We start from the raw sequence: 14,891 nt of genomic DNA on the forward strand, positions 1-14,891 counted from the left end.
CCTGCTCTGTGGAGGGGCCCCTCCTCGGGCCGCGGGGGCCCGGCTCTGGTGCGCCGCTGTGGCCGTGGTGGGGAGAAGGCAGCCCAGACGTGTGGCAGGACGGGGGGCTGCAGCCCAGTGAGGGCCAAAGGGCCGGGCACCCTGGGGGCCGGGGCCGGGGGTGAAGGACCACAGAGCACTCACTCGCCTCCTCGTGGGAGGCGTCTCTGGGCCGTCACACCGAGCCCCCCAGGGAGGTCAGCCATGGCCCCGCACGGCCTTGTTGGAGGATGAGCACCCAGGGGGAGGCTGGTCAGTCAGCAGAGGGGAGCCCCGGGCGTCCTTGTCCTGACGCGTCCCCTCCCGCGGGCCTTTCGCCCCCCGCCCTGTCTCTGCCGTGCCAAAGCCACGCAGCTGGTGGGACGGTTCTGGGCCCTGACGCAGCCCTGGGCCGCGGCCAGCACCCGGCTCCTGGCCACACAGTGGGCTCTGTCTCCCTGGGAGCGGGTCGGAGAGGCAGGCGCTCCTGCGGCCACCCCACAGCTGGTCTGCTGTCCCGGTGAGTCCCTCTCCGCTCACCTATACCCCGGGCCTGGGGCTCGGGACCTGCCCCTCTTTGGGGTGGGGGCGATGGGCTTGTGGACAAGGGTCCCCTCCTCCATGGGACGACTTCCTGAAGGGCCCCCGGATAGGTTTAGAGGATGGGATGGGTGTTACCTGCCTGTTGGGGCCCAGCGAGCACTGCTGCTCACATGGCCTGGAGGCGACACTCCAGCAGGCAGGAGTGTCTGTAATTGAGGCCTCGCCCTGGACAGGGCACGGGACACCTGGGTTAGGCTGGAGACCCATCCTGAGGGGCAGCCAGGTCTGCCTGTCTTGAGTGCAAAGGGCCTGTGACCATCTCCTGTGAGTGTGTCATTGCAGGCAGGCCACAGGACCAGTGTGCTGGCCTGGAGGGTGTGGGCAGGGGTCCGGGCTGGCTCGAGCTCCAGGGTGGGGCCCAGGCAGGACTGGCTGCGGGACTGCAGGGCGGGTCCTGCCTGGACACAGTGACCCCCAGGGGCTCCCAGACTGTCTTGGAGGTCGCTTCTCCTCCCCAGGCCTTGTCTCCCGCTCTGTGATGCATCCCCCCTGGGGAGGTCCACGCTGGGGAGGGTGGATGGGCGCTGTTTCCCCTGAACGCTGGGGCGCAGCAATCCTGGTGGAGCCAAATGCCTGGAGCCTGCTGCACTGGCCCAACCGGGCTGGGCCGTGAGCTGGCGGGCCTGATCCTCTGCCTAGATTGAGGGGCCCCCCAAGACTCGGGCTCTGCAGGGACCCAGGGCCTGGCCCGGGCGCTGGGGCCCTGGGTGCCCTGCAGCACCTCCTGCTCTGTGCAGGGGGCGCACTGGCCAGCGGGCCTTTGGACCCTCCATTCCCGCTGCCTGGGCCCGCAGCGGGGGCGGGGCCCGCGCCTCCTGCTTCTGCTGGCATCGGCTCCGCGGGGTCCCCAGGGGAGAGAATGTCCCCTTGTGTCCATGCAGCCTGCGGGGCACGCGGCACCGGCACCTGCTTCCTGCTGGGGCACAATCGCCCTTTGGATGCAGAACGGGGTGGCCCGTGGCTTCCAGGACGCAGGAAGCCGATCCTCTGGCACCGCCCCCAGGCGGGGGGTGGGCAGGCCTGGAGTGAGGCGGGGTCCACAGGGCTGAGTGGGGGCGGAGTCTGCAGGGCTCAGTGAGGCGGGGCCTGCAGGGCTCAGTGGGGGCGGGGTCTGCAGGGCTCAGTGAGGCGGGGCCTGCAGGGCTCAGTGGGGGCGGGGTCTGCAGGGCTCAGTGGGGGCGGGGCGGGGCCGGCTGCCCGTGAGCCTCCCAGGGGCAGGCGGTCCTGGGCAGAGGTGGAACGGAGTGGAAGTGTATATCTGCCTGGGGGACCTCAGGCATGAAAGTGTGTGCGTTCGTCCTGGTCGCCCCATTCTCCATCCCGACTGTGTCCTTGGATGCGCCGGCCTCGCTGTGCCGGGACTACCTCGCCTCAGCACCCGGTCTGGTCACCGCTGCGTGTCTGGCCCTCAGGCCTCCACTGCTCAGACACCCCTCACTCCCGTCGCCGACCCGGGACCCCTCTGTGCTGCGGGGAGGGGAGCGGACTCAGTCCTGTTCCTTGATGCAGCCGGGGCCCCCCAACTCTGTGCAGGAAGCCAGATCCCATGTGGCGCAGGGCAGCCCACCCGAGGCCCCGCCCTCGCGAGCCTCCTTCAGGTGCATCCTCCTGGGAGTGGGGCAGCCCCCGCAAAGGCTGCCCAGGCCACGCTGTCACTCCTGCAGGAGCCTGGCCTGTGGGCGAGCGGGGCTGGGAGACCAGCCAAGGTTTAGGGATTCAGGCTTAGTGGGGCTAGGGGCCCAGGGCAGGGGCCGGTGGGGCCTGGGCTGCGGTCAGACAGCCTTGCGGAAGGGGCCCTCTGCATGGTGGCTGAACCCAGAGATGCTCCCTCCTGTTGGGGGTGGCCAATGCCTGGGGCAGCAGTCTCCCCTGTGCCTCCCCTCTGGGCTTCAGAGGCCCCCCTTTCTTCACCGCACCCCTAGCCTGGCTTCTCCCCTGAGTGTGCTCCCTTTTCTGGGGACCCGTCAAGGAGGGCACGGATCTTCCTCCATCCTTGTGTGGGAGCCGCGGCTCTTCAAGTTCAAAGCCCTGCCCCTGAGAGCAGACCATCAACCCCACCTCGATTCCTTTCTGCATGGAGCGGGCAGGGCAGGGCCGCAGCGTGGTGACCTCTCTGGCCTCCTTGGGGTCCCTCTTACTACCCCGCTAGCCTGTACCGCCCCTGGCTCTCTTGCGGATAAACGTGTGAGCTATTTGGGGTGCCTATTGGTAGGGGCATCTCTGCTGGGCCTCCCGCACCACCAGCCTTGCTCAGGAGCCTTAGGGGCAGGGTGGCGGGTCCCCTCCCCTGCTGGGGCCTGGAGTGCGGGAACTTCATGTGCAGGAGACCAGCTAGGGCCCCTTCTTGGGTCAGCAGGCTGCCCCTACCTCTCTTGGCCACTCCCCCGAGTCCCCTGGCCCTGCGGAACCCAGTCTGAGAGCAGCAGCCTGGCTGTCTTCCTCCAGAAAGCCTCTGCAGGTGTGTGGGGCAGATGAGCGAGCTTCATGTCCCTCCGCAGCCTCTTCTGCATGTGGTGTCTGCAGGGCTCCTGTGGTCGAGGGACCTCTGTCTGGGGACGCTGAGCCCCTCTTTATCCCAAAGCCTGGGGCCTGACTGTCCCCTTAGCAGCCTCCTGCTGGGCGGGCGCTGTCATGGAGGCAAGCATGTGGGTGGGCAGGGTCCAGGGGCTCTGACACCAACCAGCTCCCTCTCCCTGGGTGATGCTGAGGAGAGGAAGACATTTGAGCTGCAGTGTCGTCAGGGAGTGGTTGTCCTGGACCGGAAGGGGGGCACGTCAGGGGCCTGGGACAGGGTGGTCTCTGGGGTGGGCACGGGAAGGTGGGTGGGACACCGGCACCAGCAGAAAACCCTTGCCCATCTGGAGGGACCAGCAGGGAGCCTGGAGGACTGCCCCGCCGCTGACCCGCTGACCCAGGGTCCTCGCCCCACCCGCAGAGCATGGGGACCCCGCGTGTCCCCGCGCGGACCGTCCTTTTCCAGCGCGAGCGGACGGGCCTGACCTACCGCGTGCCCGCGCTGCTCTTCGCGCCCCCCGGGCCCACCCTGCTGGCCTTCGCGGAGCAGAGGCTCAGCCCCGACGACGCCCACGCCCACCGTCTGGTGCAGAGGACCGGCACGCTAGCCGGGGGCTCCGTGCGGGTGAGCGCGCTGGGGGGCGGGTTCGGGAACCGCGCGGACGGATGTGAGACGCGGGACTGAGGCTCGGCCCCTCCCCGCAGTGGGGCGCCCCGCGCGTGCTGGGGACGGCGGCCCTGGACGAGCACCGCTCCATGAACCCCTGCCCGGTGCACGATGAGCGCACGGCCACGGTCTTCCTCTTCTTCATCGCCGTGCGTGGCCGCACCCCCGAGGCCGCGCAGATCGCCTCGGGCAGGAACGCCGCGCGCCTCTGCTGCGTTACCAGCCGGGACGCGGGGCGCAGCTGGGGCGGCGCGCGGGACCTCACGGCGGAGGCGGTGGGCAGCGCTGAGCAGGGTAGGTGGGCGCGGCCGGGCCTGCGAAGGGGCGAGGGGCGGGGTGTGCACCCGGGGCTGGTGGGGGGTGTCGGGCTGGAGGACCCGCCTCGCCCAGCTCCCAGCCCCAGCGCCGCCCACACCACCTGCCCCGCCGTCTGGCCCTGTGCCTGGGACCCTCAGCCCAGCGGGCTCGTCGCATTCCTGAGCCTCTGCGCCAGCCTGCTGGCCCCAAGCCTCGGACAGCCACTCTTTTACCCCTTCCTCCTCGGCCTCGCCCCCCACCCTGCCCGCCTAGGGTTGCAGCTGGGCAGGTTGGCTTGACCCCAGAGCTTTCCTGTTTTCTTGCTGTCGGTTCCCTGAGGGCTGACCACCCATTGCCCTCTAGGGCCACCCTGCCCCTGGCTTGTGGGTGATGACCCAGGGGTCACTCACACTCTGGCAGGTGGGAGCTCTCTGCTGGTGTGGACCCCACCCCAGGGGACTCGATCTCATTGCTAGGAAGGGCTGCCTAGACCTTTCAACCCTCAGCTGCCCCTCTGCCTGGGCACACTGGGTCACCGGGCACCACCAGTGGCCATACATCCATGCTTGGGGACCGGCCACCTGCTGACCCTCTGAGAGCCCAGCCCAGGGCCGCCTAGGCTCGCAGCTCCTGCTGATGACCCGAGAGGCTTATCCAGCCTGGGGGAGGGGCCCAGAGGAGCCGAGGGTGGGGGCTTCCTCCCGAGCTGTCCCCTAATGAGAGGCCCTGGCCCCCCATCCTCCCCATCCCCCGGGGTGGTGGTGCTGCCTGCCTGCGGCCACAGTCGCCCCCTCCTGGGGTGACCGGGCCCCTCCTTCCTGCAGACTGGGCCACGTTTGCCGTGGGGCCTGGCCACGGAGTGCAGTTGCGCTCTGGCCGCCTGCTGGTGCCGGCCTACACCTACCACGTGGTCCGGCGGGAGTGCTTCGGCCGGATCTGCAGGACCCGCCCCCAGTCCTTCGCGTTCTACAGTGATGACCACGGCCGCACCTGGCAGCGCGGGGGCCTCGTGCCCAGCCTGCGCTCGGGCGAGTGCCAGCTGGCCGCGGTGGACGGCGGGCGGGCCGGTGGCGTCCTCTACTGCAATGCTCGGAGCCCCCTGGGCAGCCGCGTGCAGGCCCTCAGCGTGGACGAGGGCACCTCCTTCCTGCCCGGGGAGCTGGTGCCTGCCCTGGCCGAGACCGCCCGGGGCTGCCAGGGCAGCATCGTGGGCTTCCCGGCCCCACCCGCCAGCGGGTGGAAGGATGAGGGGTGGTCCGCGGGCACCAGCAACCCTCTCCGCCTTCCGCACCTCTGTCCTGGGGCCAGGGAGGCCCCAGAGGAGGGCACTGGAGACACCCGTGGGGGCGGGGGGCTGGGTGGGATGGAGGGCTGTGGCAACGGCCCCAGGGAGCCTGGTGAGAACTGGGGCTCCTGGGCCTCAGTGCTCCTGGGACCTCTTGCAGCCTTGTCGCAGAGCCCCACGTGGTTGCTGTACTCCCACCCAGTGGGGCGCAGGGCTCGGCTCCACATGGGTGTCCGCCTGAGCCGGTCCCCGCTGGACCCCCACAGCTGGACGGAGCCCTGGGTCATCCACCAGGGCCCCAGTGGCTACTCGGACCTGGCATCCATCGGGCCTGCCCCTGGGGGCGTCCCGACCTTCGCCTGTCTGTTCGAGAGTGGGGCCAGGGTCTCCTATGAGGAGATCTCCTTCTGCATGTTTTCCCTGCAGGAGGTCCTGGAGAACGTGAGGCTAGGGGGAGTGCACCCCGGCCCTGGAGACAAGCCTGGAGACAAGCCTGCGGGGCGCTGCCAGCCCTCCTGATGGGTCCCTGTCTGGGCCCGGCCCTGGTGCCCAGCAGGGGCAGGGCGGGGGACGGGGTGGTGGGCGCTGGGAGGCGGGAGTAGAGGTCCAGTGGGCAGGGGGCTGCCCCCAGGTGGCCCGCGCCGGCCTCTTCCAAGGCTGACCGCGGGCTGGGGGCCTGGGGTGGGAGGGGGCACGGGGACTCTTAGTGGAGCACACGGGGCTCAGTTGTCAGTGCGGCCTTCCTCTTTAACCTTGCTTGGCTCACGACTTTCTGGCTTATGGACGAGAAATAAAGGGGTCCTCCGTGTCTGTCCAGGGGCGTCTCTCCTCAGTTCTTTCTACTTCGAAGCCTGGGGAGAGTCCCCAGGGCTCTAGACACCCCGGATCCCATTTGCAAAGTCTGCCCGCCTTCGCCAAACTCCGTGAGGCCAGAGGAGGAAACGCCCCAGAGCCGCCTGCAGGGGCGGGGGGCGGGGGAGGGGCGGGGGCAGCTGCCCACCCTGGCTGGGTCCCCGCCCAGCACCTTTCTGTTTGCGCTTCTTTGTAACATCTGCCTTTCCGGTTATAGAAATAAAATACACTCATAGAAAACTTGGGAAACAAAAAAGTGATGCACACAGATTCCCTTGCTCACCCCACAACTATGATTATCTCTTTGGCATTTCTTTCTTGAAGAAATTCTTTTTGCAAAGCGTGACTTCACTTTAGCTTGCCGTTCACTGCCCTCCCCGTTGGCCGCGTTTCGGGCCCCGACGCCCCGTGTGGAGGGCCCTGCAGGGACCTTCTGGGCTGCTCGGTTTCCCTGGTGGCCAGTCGCACACGGTGAGCACCTCTGGGGCGTCCTTTACCTCCTTAGGCTGGCTTCTGGGCAGCATGAATGTCTTGCACTCTCTTCCCAACACTGGGGGTGTCCAGGAGACCTCGGAGCAGCAGAGGGCCCAAGGGTCCCCAGGGAACTCAGGACAGCCAGTCTCTTGGGAGCCAGGAGGCGCCCCCCCCCCATTGCTGCCTTCACTGTCAGCCCCCTGCAGGGGCCGCCCCCTTTCTGGGGTCACCCCTAGGCTCCAGGCAGCGGTGGGATGGGGGTCTGGGGCCCCTCAGAGCCCTGAGCGTGTGCACCCAGTGACCCCCACCCCCGAGCAGCCTCAGCCCCCTGGAAGAACACCCCTTCTACCTGCTGCCTTGGGGCAGTGGCTTGAGGCCACTTTTCCGTTTTCAGGTTTAAGCCCCAGAAACCAGCACGGAGGGCAGGTGGGGCTCTCCGGAGGCCCAGAGGTCACAGGTGCATGTGGCTGGTGTCCTGCACTGATTCATGCCCCCGCAGCCCCCAGAACCTCAGCTTGTGACTTGTTTGGCAGCAGGGGTGGGTGTGTGCAGACGCAGCTGAGATCAGGACTGAGAGGGGGCCAGCAGGAGCGAGCGTCTTCACGGAGGGAGACGACAGTTGGGGGAGCACCCTCACAGTGGGAGAGGACGGTCGGGGAGCACTCTCACGGGAGGGAGGACAATTGGGGGAGCACCTTCACGGGGGGAGAGGACAGTCAGGGGAGCACCCTCACGTGGTGAGAGGATGGTCGGGGAGCACCCTCAGAGGAGGAGAGGACAGTCAGGCGAACATCCTCAAGGGGGGAGAGGACAGTCGGGGGAACACCATCATGGGGGGAGAGGACAGTTGGGGAGCATCCTCACAGAGGGAGAGGATGGTTGGGGAGCACCCTCAGAAGGGGAGAGGATGGTCGGGGGAGCACCCTTTGGGGGAGAGGACGGTCGGGGAGCACCATCACAGAGGGAGAGTACGGTTGGGGTAGCCTCCTCACAGGGGGAGAGGACGGTCGGAGGAGCACCCTCGGTGGGGAGAGGACGGTTGGGGGAGCACACTCACGGGGGAGAGGATGGTCAGGGGAGCCTCCTCCCAGCGGGAGAGGACGGTCGGGGGAGCACCCTCGGGGGAGAGGATGGTTGGGGAGCACCCTCACGGAGGGAGAAGATGGTCAGGGGAGCCTCCTCACAGGGGGAGAGGACGGTTGGGGAGCACCCTCGAGGAGGGGGAGAGGACGGTCAGGGGATCTTCCTCATGGAGGGGGAGGGGACGGTCAGGAGAGCACCCTCATGGTGGGGAGGATGGTCGAAGGAGCACCCTCACGTGGGGGAGGATGGTTGGGGAGCACCCCTCGGGGGGAGAGGACGTTCAGGGGAACACCCTCATGGAGGGAGAGTATGGTCGGGGGAGCACCCTCAGGGGGGCAGAGGACAGTCGGGGGAGCACCCTCAGGGCGGGAGAGGATGGTCGGGGGAGCACCCTCATGGGGGAGAGGACGGTTGGGGGAGCCCTGTGTGGATGAGGCCGGGACTGAAGCAGCCTGGTGCACAGCGCTTGGATGCCCAGAGCCCCCAGTGGTGGGCGGCAGGGAGACCTTCCCTGGAGCCTCAAGAGGGAGCACATCTCTGGGCCATCTGACGGGGGGCTTCCGGCTCCAGAACTGGGGTGACTGATACCTGCTGCTAGTGTGAAACTGCTGCTATCCCGCCAGGGTGCTCTGGGCCAGCCCCGACCATCATGCCTCTGAGTCCTGGCCCAGTGTCCCAGCTGGTCCTGCAGGCACACGGCCAGCCTTCTTCTGGATGAGCCCTCCACCTACGCAGGCCAGCCAGGGCAAGAGTCCTCTCAAGCCGGCAGAGCTGGCCCTACCGACCCGGCCGTCCTGGAGCTGTGGCTCCCTTTGCTGGCCCCGTCCTGGCTCTCTGCTGTCCAAGCTGTTGCTGCGGGCCTGGGTTAGGGAATGACACCCTCGGGCAGGGAGACAGGCCGTGGGGAGCGTCCCTGGGCTCAGGACGGCCGGGCCCCCCAAAGCTTTCTCTGCACTCAGGCTGCACCGCCCGAGCCTGGTCTGTCTGGTGCCGGGGGCTCAAGGCCCCTGTTGTCAGGGGGCTCATCTGGGCCAGGCTTGCCCTGCTCTCTGGGCCTGGGTCCCGCTGTTGGCTTGCAGGGGGTCATGTGGGGCCTTGGCCCTGCTCGCGGATCCAGGTGACTGTCCTGGGTGAGTGCCCCGCTCCCCGTTCCCCAGGGCCCCCAGTCCTCAGGAGTTGCCCCTTTGCTCCCTGCCTGCCGAGGTCCAGCCCCCGCTGATCCAGGGTATTCGAAGGAGAGACGGCGTCGGCGACCTATTCAAATGGTAATTAGAGATATAAAGAGTAATAGAATGAGGATAGCTCAGTAGGAAAATTCAGTGGAGAAAAGAAGCTGAGTAGCTTGGTTTACGTGGAAAATCAATATAACCCTTGACACCAGGTTAGCTCTGACCACGGAGGCCGCAGGCGCCCTCTCAAATAGTGGAAGGTGCCCCACCTTAGACACCTTCTTGAGTGGGTCTTAGAAGCCAGGCAAATAAGTGGTCGCAGAGGATATCCACACTCCAGATGGAGACTCAGCCGGAAGTTAAGGAGAAGAATGACATGGGGAAACCAAGCGTTGGTGAGCAAGGCCCGTAGCTTTATTTTCAACAGGGGCTTTTATACCCTAAGTTACACATAGAGGATAATAGGGGATGCAAAGTCAGCAGTCTTTGATTCTTATCAAAAACCAGGGTTTCTTTCCTGCAAATTTATCGTATACAAATGGTTTAGGTGATTTACATCATCTTCTGGCCAGAAGGCCTACTAACATTTTATGACTCTTGACAAGGACTTATCAACAAAGACTTATTTTCTCTAAGAGTAATTATTTTAAGGTTTGGCGCCATCTTCCGAAGATAAAATTGCATTCCTATAGGGTGGATGTGTAATGGGTTTACAACAAAGGAAAGAATTTATTACCTTAAGGGTCTAAAGTTACTAACACCAAGGCCACTACTTATTTTTTATACATACCAACTATATTAATTAATACACATTCAAGGATACAATTCAGGGGATGTGAAAACTTGGCAACAAGCATTGGCTCATCAATGAAATCCTTTACTAGTCTTATTCTGACAGTTTCTAACTCTCTGAGAGGCTCTAAGCTATTTGAATATCTTAAGCTTCCCATGCCTCTGGAGGCTGGGAGACTGTAAACAATCGTATGCATAGCTGTAGGAGTCCGGGTAAACTTGTCAGGCGAGTTAGAGAGCCATCTGAGGGGTTTGGATTTAAACACTCCTACTTGCCCAGGAACTTTATGAATTGGAGCTGTAAGTTAACTCTTTGACAGAGAGAGCGAGATGGTGGTGGGGGACAGCCCCCAGTAAAGTCAGAGGTGAGAGCACAAAGCAATAAAGTAGGCAGACTCTGGTTTTTTGGGGGTAGATGCTCGAGAATATCCAGGGAGACTCCTGAGGCTCGATCCCGCCTTTGCGTATGCCGAGCCTCCTTCCTCATGACCTTTGTCACGAGTGGAATGCCTCACCGGCTCCCGGCACCTGCCCGCTTCCCTGCACCCCCAGGCTGCTCTGACCCAGGCCTCTCAGGATGGCCCTGCGCTCTGCTGGCCTCCTCCTTCCTCTACCGGACTCTACGGACCGGCCCTTGGGCCATCCCCAGCTCCGTCATGGCCGCAGTGTGGCCCCCAGGTGGGTCGGGCCTCCCTGGGCTTCTGGTGCAGACTGTCTGTTTTGTCATTTTCTCCCGGTGTTGTTCCTTCCGTTTCCCTTCCTGATCTCAATGGACCAGCAGGACTTCCAACCTGAAATAGGCATAAGGTCCAGCAGACAGGATCCGGGCTCCCCCAGCCGTCAGTGTCCTCATCCCGGAATCTGTGAGCTCTGTGACAAAGGGACCCCACGACCGAGACTAAGGGCCTTAAGATGGGGATTACCCTGGGTTGATGGGCGGGCTGGCTGTTACCCCAGGGCTCTGAGAAGCAGGGTGGGGGTCAGAGGGGCAGCAGGTCTGTGGCGCTGGGTCTGCAGAAGGAGGCTGGCTGTGAAGCCAGGGCTGCAGTGGCCCCTGGGACCTGGGAAAAGCCACAAGCAGATTTCCTCCTGGGGCCTCAGGAAGGATGGACGGAGGACGCTCCGTCTCTGCCCAGCGGGGCCCAGAGCTGTGCCGTTGTGACTTCCTCCCAGCAGCCACAGGAAACCAGGACAGTCACTGGCTGGGTGCCTGGTTCCGTTGCAGCGCTTCTGGGGCCCACAGGCCTGAATGCTGCCCTGCTCGCGGACGCGTCTGACTCTCTCCTGTGTGTGTTTCCATCATTTACTGTCTCTGTGCTTCATTCTGGTTAGTTTCTCTTAACTTTTTTCTTCCAGCTCACTAGTTGTGTCTCTGCTGGGATTAACTGGCTGGAAGCTACTGCCTCCTGCCCCTTTGGTTGGGCTTCCCTGGTGGCTCAGATGATAATGAATCCGCCCGCCGTGCAGGAGACCCAGGTTCGATCGCTGGCTTGGGAAGATTCTCTGGAGAAGGGAAAGGCTACCCACTCCTGTATTCTTGCCACGGACAGAGGAGCCTGGCGGGTCGCAGAGTCGGGCCCAGCAGAACAACTAACAGCCGTGTGTCTGTCTTCTCTCCTCCCTCCCCTCCCCTGTCTGTCTCTCTCTCCTTCTCTGTCTCCTTCTCTCTCCTCTCTCTCTCTCCCTCTGTCTTCCTGGACTCCAGTGCTGTGCTCCTTTTCCGTATGTGCACAGAGGGGAAAGAAGAAAAGATCTGCAAGGTTTCCCGTGTGTTACATGCTTTGTATGTTCCATTCCACTTAATAAAATTAACGCCCCCTGTGAAGTGGGTATTATTTCCATTTTCCAGATGTGGAAATTGAGGCTCAGCGGCTTGTGATGACCTCACAGGTTGGGGTAGAAACCAGCTTGCCATCCATTTGGTGGTTCCCACATGGTTCTTTTTTGAATGTTTTCCACTGCGTGTGATTAAAGCAATTTCAATGGCCACAAGTGCTTGTTTTAATCAGTCAACTCAGAGTCTCTCCCCACCCCTTTCTGCCCTTAAGATGACAGCGGCCCGCTCCCCTCCTGGGGCTCGCAAAGGAGGGAGTAGACTGGAAGATCACAGAGGTGCTTCTCTTTGTGCCCGACTGGAGCGGCTGCGTGTCTGTGGTCCGGTAGCTGGCGGCCCTCGCGCGGAGGTGCTGGGCTGGGCCTGCCCCTGCGGTCTGGGGCTAGCGCGGGGCCACTTCCCCCACTAGACCTCCATCCTGCGTCCGTTTCCTGTGGAGCCCAGACAGCAGCACAGACTCACATCCTGGCTTCTGCCTTCTCATTGCTGGCTCTACAGGTTCAAGAGCAGGGTCGTGCCCTGGGCCAGCCTGTTTCCTGCTGGGCACATGCAGAGGGGGACAATCACATGTTGTTGTGATTATTATTGCTGCTGCAGACAAAGCTGCAGTGCGCCCCTCTGAACGTCTATCTTTACAAACCGAGACTCTCCTTTCTGCAGGATGGGTTCTCAACTGTGGGGGTGATTGAGCAAAAATCTCCGTAGTTTTTTATTTTAATAGATGATAGCAGACTATTTTCTTAAAAGGAGCGGTAGTTCACATGCTGTGCCTGCAAATGAGAAGGCTGCTGTCTGGCACACTCTTTTCCTTGTTCCCGTTTGGTGGGCACACAGTGGCCCACCCTGCCCTTCCCAGGCGACCGTGACCTTGCGCGTGCCCTTGTCCCTGCGTGGATCCATGGGGGAGGGGAGCGTGTGCCTTCCCTTCCGTGTCCTCTGCAGGCCCCCCTCCACCAAGCCTGGTGGAGGCGGGGAAGCAGTCTCTGCCAGGGCCCCCAGCCTTTGCATCTTTCTAAACCGAGACCGTCCCCCCTGGACACTAACTCCCCCGCTTCGTCCCCACCTGTTGGCACCTGCCAGTCTGCTTTCGGTCTTTACGGTTGGCTGCTCTGAGCACTGCAGGTAAGCAGGCGGCAGGTGTCCATCCCCTTCTGTCTGGCCCATGTCACTGAGCACTGTGTCCTCAAGGTCCATCCACAGTTAGCACGGCTCAGAACTTCCTCCCTGTTTTCTCTGTCGTGTGGACGGGCCGCACTCTGTTTATCCCTCGTCAGTCGGGACACCCGGGTGGCTTCCATCCTGTGGCTACTGCAAACAATGCTGCTGTGAATGTGGGTGGACAGAATTTAAAATTAATTTAGGTTTTAAGTGACTAAATAATAGAATTTGATAGTTGGTTTTTGGAATTCGGACTGATATAAAAGCATAAAAACAGAAGACGATTGTGGATTTTGCCACTGTGGGTTGGGGGAACAGTAGTCCAGCTGCACCTAAGGCAGGGACCCCAAAGGGGACCCCCTCCCGCTCCCAGATCACGCCCTCAGGTCAGCCACGCTTTGCCCGAAGGAACAGTAGGAGCTGAGTCTAGGGGAGCTGGGACCCTGGCTGGGTTGAGTTAAGGGACCTGGGGAGGCTGGTGGGTGGCTCCGGTGGCCAGTGGCCAGGCCACCAGGGGCTGGCATCTCCAGGGCAGTTGGGAGGCTGGGGCCACCTGCCTGGATGTGTGCTCAGAGCCACTGGGGCCTCTTCCTGCCCGAGGAGCAGGCGGCTGAGAGCCTCCTGATGCTCAGATGACCGGGCCTGAGGTGCGGGGCTGAGGGGGTGACACGTCAGAGGCGGCCTTGACCTGTGGTGGGCGCAGTGTGCCCCAGACCACAGTGGGGGGCTCAGGGATTACAGACATGGGCCCCCGTCAGCAATGGGGCAGACCATCTGGGTGGAGGTACAGGGCCGCAGGGAGGCTCCCCCCACCTCTGTGTCTGCCTTCAGGAGGGTCCCCACATTCTGAAGCCTCCAAACACGTAGGTACCTCACCCAGACCGCAGGCACCTCCCTCCATCCACAGGGGACCGCAGACCGCAGGGGCCTCCCTCAGTCCACACAGGACCGCAGGCCCTAGAGGCCTTCGTCCACGAGGGCTGAGGGCCCAGGCCCCGCCCCTACGGCAGCCCCGCCTCAGTGGCCTAAGCTGGGTTCCCTTGGAGACCCTCGGCCACAGCCCCACCCTCCGCCAGCAGTCCCGGGGGGACCTGGGGCTCCTCTGCTGAGGTATCTGGCGGCCCCCACAGCCCAGCAGACTGGGTCAGGAGGGCGCAGGTCGGGGGGGTGGGGTGCTGAGGAGGGGCGGGGGGGTGGGTGTCCTGCCGGGAGGTCTCCAGCGGGGGGGCGAGGTGGGGGATGTCCTGCTGGGCAGAGGGGCTCCAGGGTGGGCTCGGCTGGCCGCGCCGGGAGGTCTCCAGCGAGGGGCGGGGAGCCCCGAGGCTCCCGCCCCCCTTCCCTCACCCCGCGGCTCTGGAGCCGCGCAGACGCTGCTGCAGGGACAGGCCCGATGGGCCGCGTGGGTGGGGGTGGGCGCGGTGCCGGGCGCCGGGGCGAGCGGGGACGGAAAAAGTGAGTGGGGCGCGGGGCCGCGTTACGGGAAGGCGGATGCTCAGCGCTGAGCGCCGCTCTCGGTCTCGCTGAGCTGGGCGAGGCTGCCAGGCGCCGGCTCTGCCCGCCCGCGGCCGGGCCACTTCCGGCCCCCTGCTGCCCGCTCTTTTGTCTTTGAAATCTTTCTAGTATCAGTATGAACGCGAGGTCTTTAATCCTGCTCAGAGTGTGTGAATCAGGGAGATGTTCAGTGTTCACTGTGGCGTCTCTGACGCTCGAGCGGCCCCCACGGCTCCTGACCGGGCTCCAGCCTGCAATGCACCGTGGGCTGGGTACCCCTGCACACGGTGGCCCAGAGCCAGTTCGCCCAGAGTCCAGGCCTGGGGGCCTCTGCCTCCCCGGGCCGCCCCACTGTCTGCCCTCAGCACGGTGAACCCCTGGGACTTCCGTCCCTGTCAGCCCACCCCCTGCCCCTTCTGGTGTCGAGGTTCTTCACCCGCGACACCAGGGCCTCTTCCCGGCATAGTCGCCTGGGGTGTGAGCAAGCTCTCCGCGTTGGCTGGTTCACAGGTGTGGCTGTGACCTGCAGTTTTCTGATTTTGAGTGAAACCAGCATCCTTTCCCTGTGTGCACATGTGTACATGCGACACGTGGCTGGCGTGTGCATGTCATTTGCTCCCCTACATCCCCCCTGTATCTGTGACCTTGCTGTCT

At 63.9% G+C, this 14,891-nt stretch overlaps 1 protein-coding gene across 1 annotated transcript; it reads left to right on the top strand.

The window, feature by feature from the left end:
• The first annotated feature begins 348 nt into the window (after positions 1-348).
• Positions 349-6,526, top strand: NEU4 (neuraminidase 4). Its single transcript, XM_002686626.6, has 4 exons — positions 349-538; positions 3,557-3,760; positions 3,841-4,096; positions 4,924-6,526. The coding sequence occupies exons 2-4, from the start codon at positions 3,560-3,562 to the stop codon at positions 5,901-5,903; spliced, it is 1,437 nt and encodes a 478-aa protein (XP_002686672.1). The 5' UTR covers positions 349-538; positions 3,557-3,559; the 3' UTR covers positions 5,904-6,526.
• Positions 6,527-14,891: the final 8,365 nt, after the last annotated feature.

The sequence above is a fragment of the Bos taurus genome, chromosome 3 (assembly GCF_002263795.3).
Source record: "Bos taurus isolate L1 Dominette 01449 registration number 42190680 breed Hereford chromosome 3, ARS-UCD2.0, whole genome shotgun sequence".
NCBI classification, from domain to species: domain Eukaryota; kingdom Metazoa; phylum Chordata; class Mammalia; order Artiodactyla; family Bovidae; genus Bos; species Bos taurus.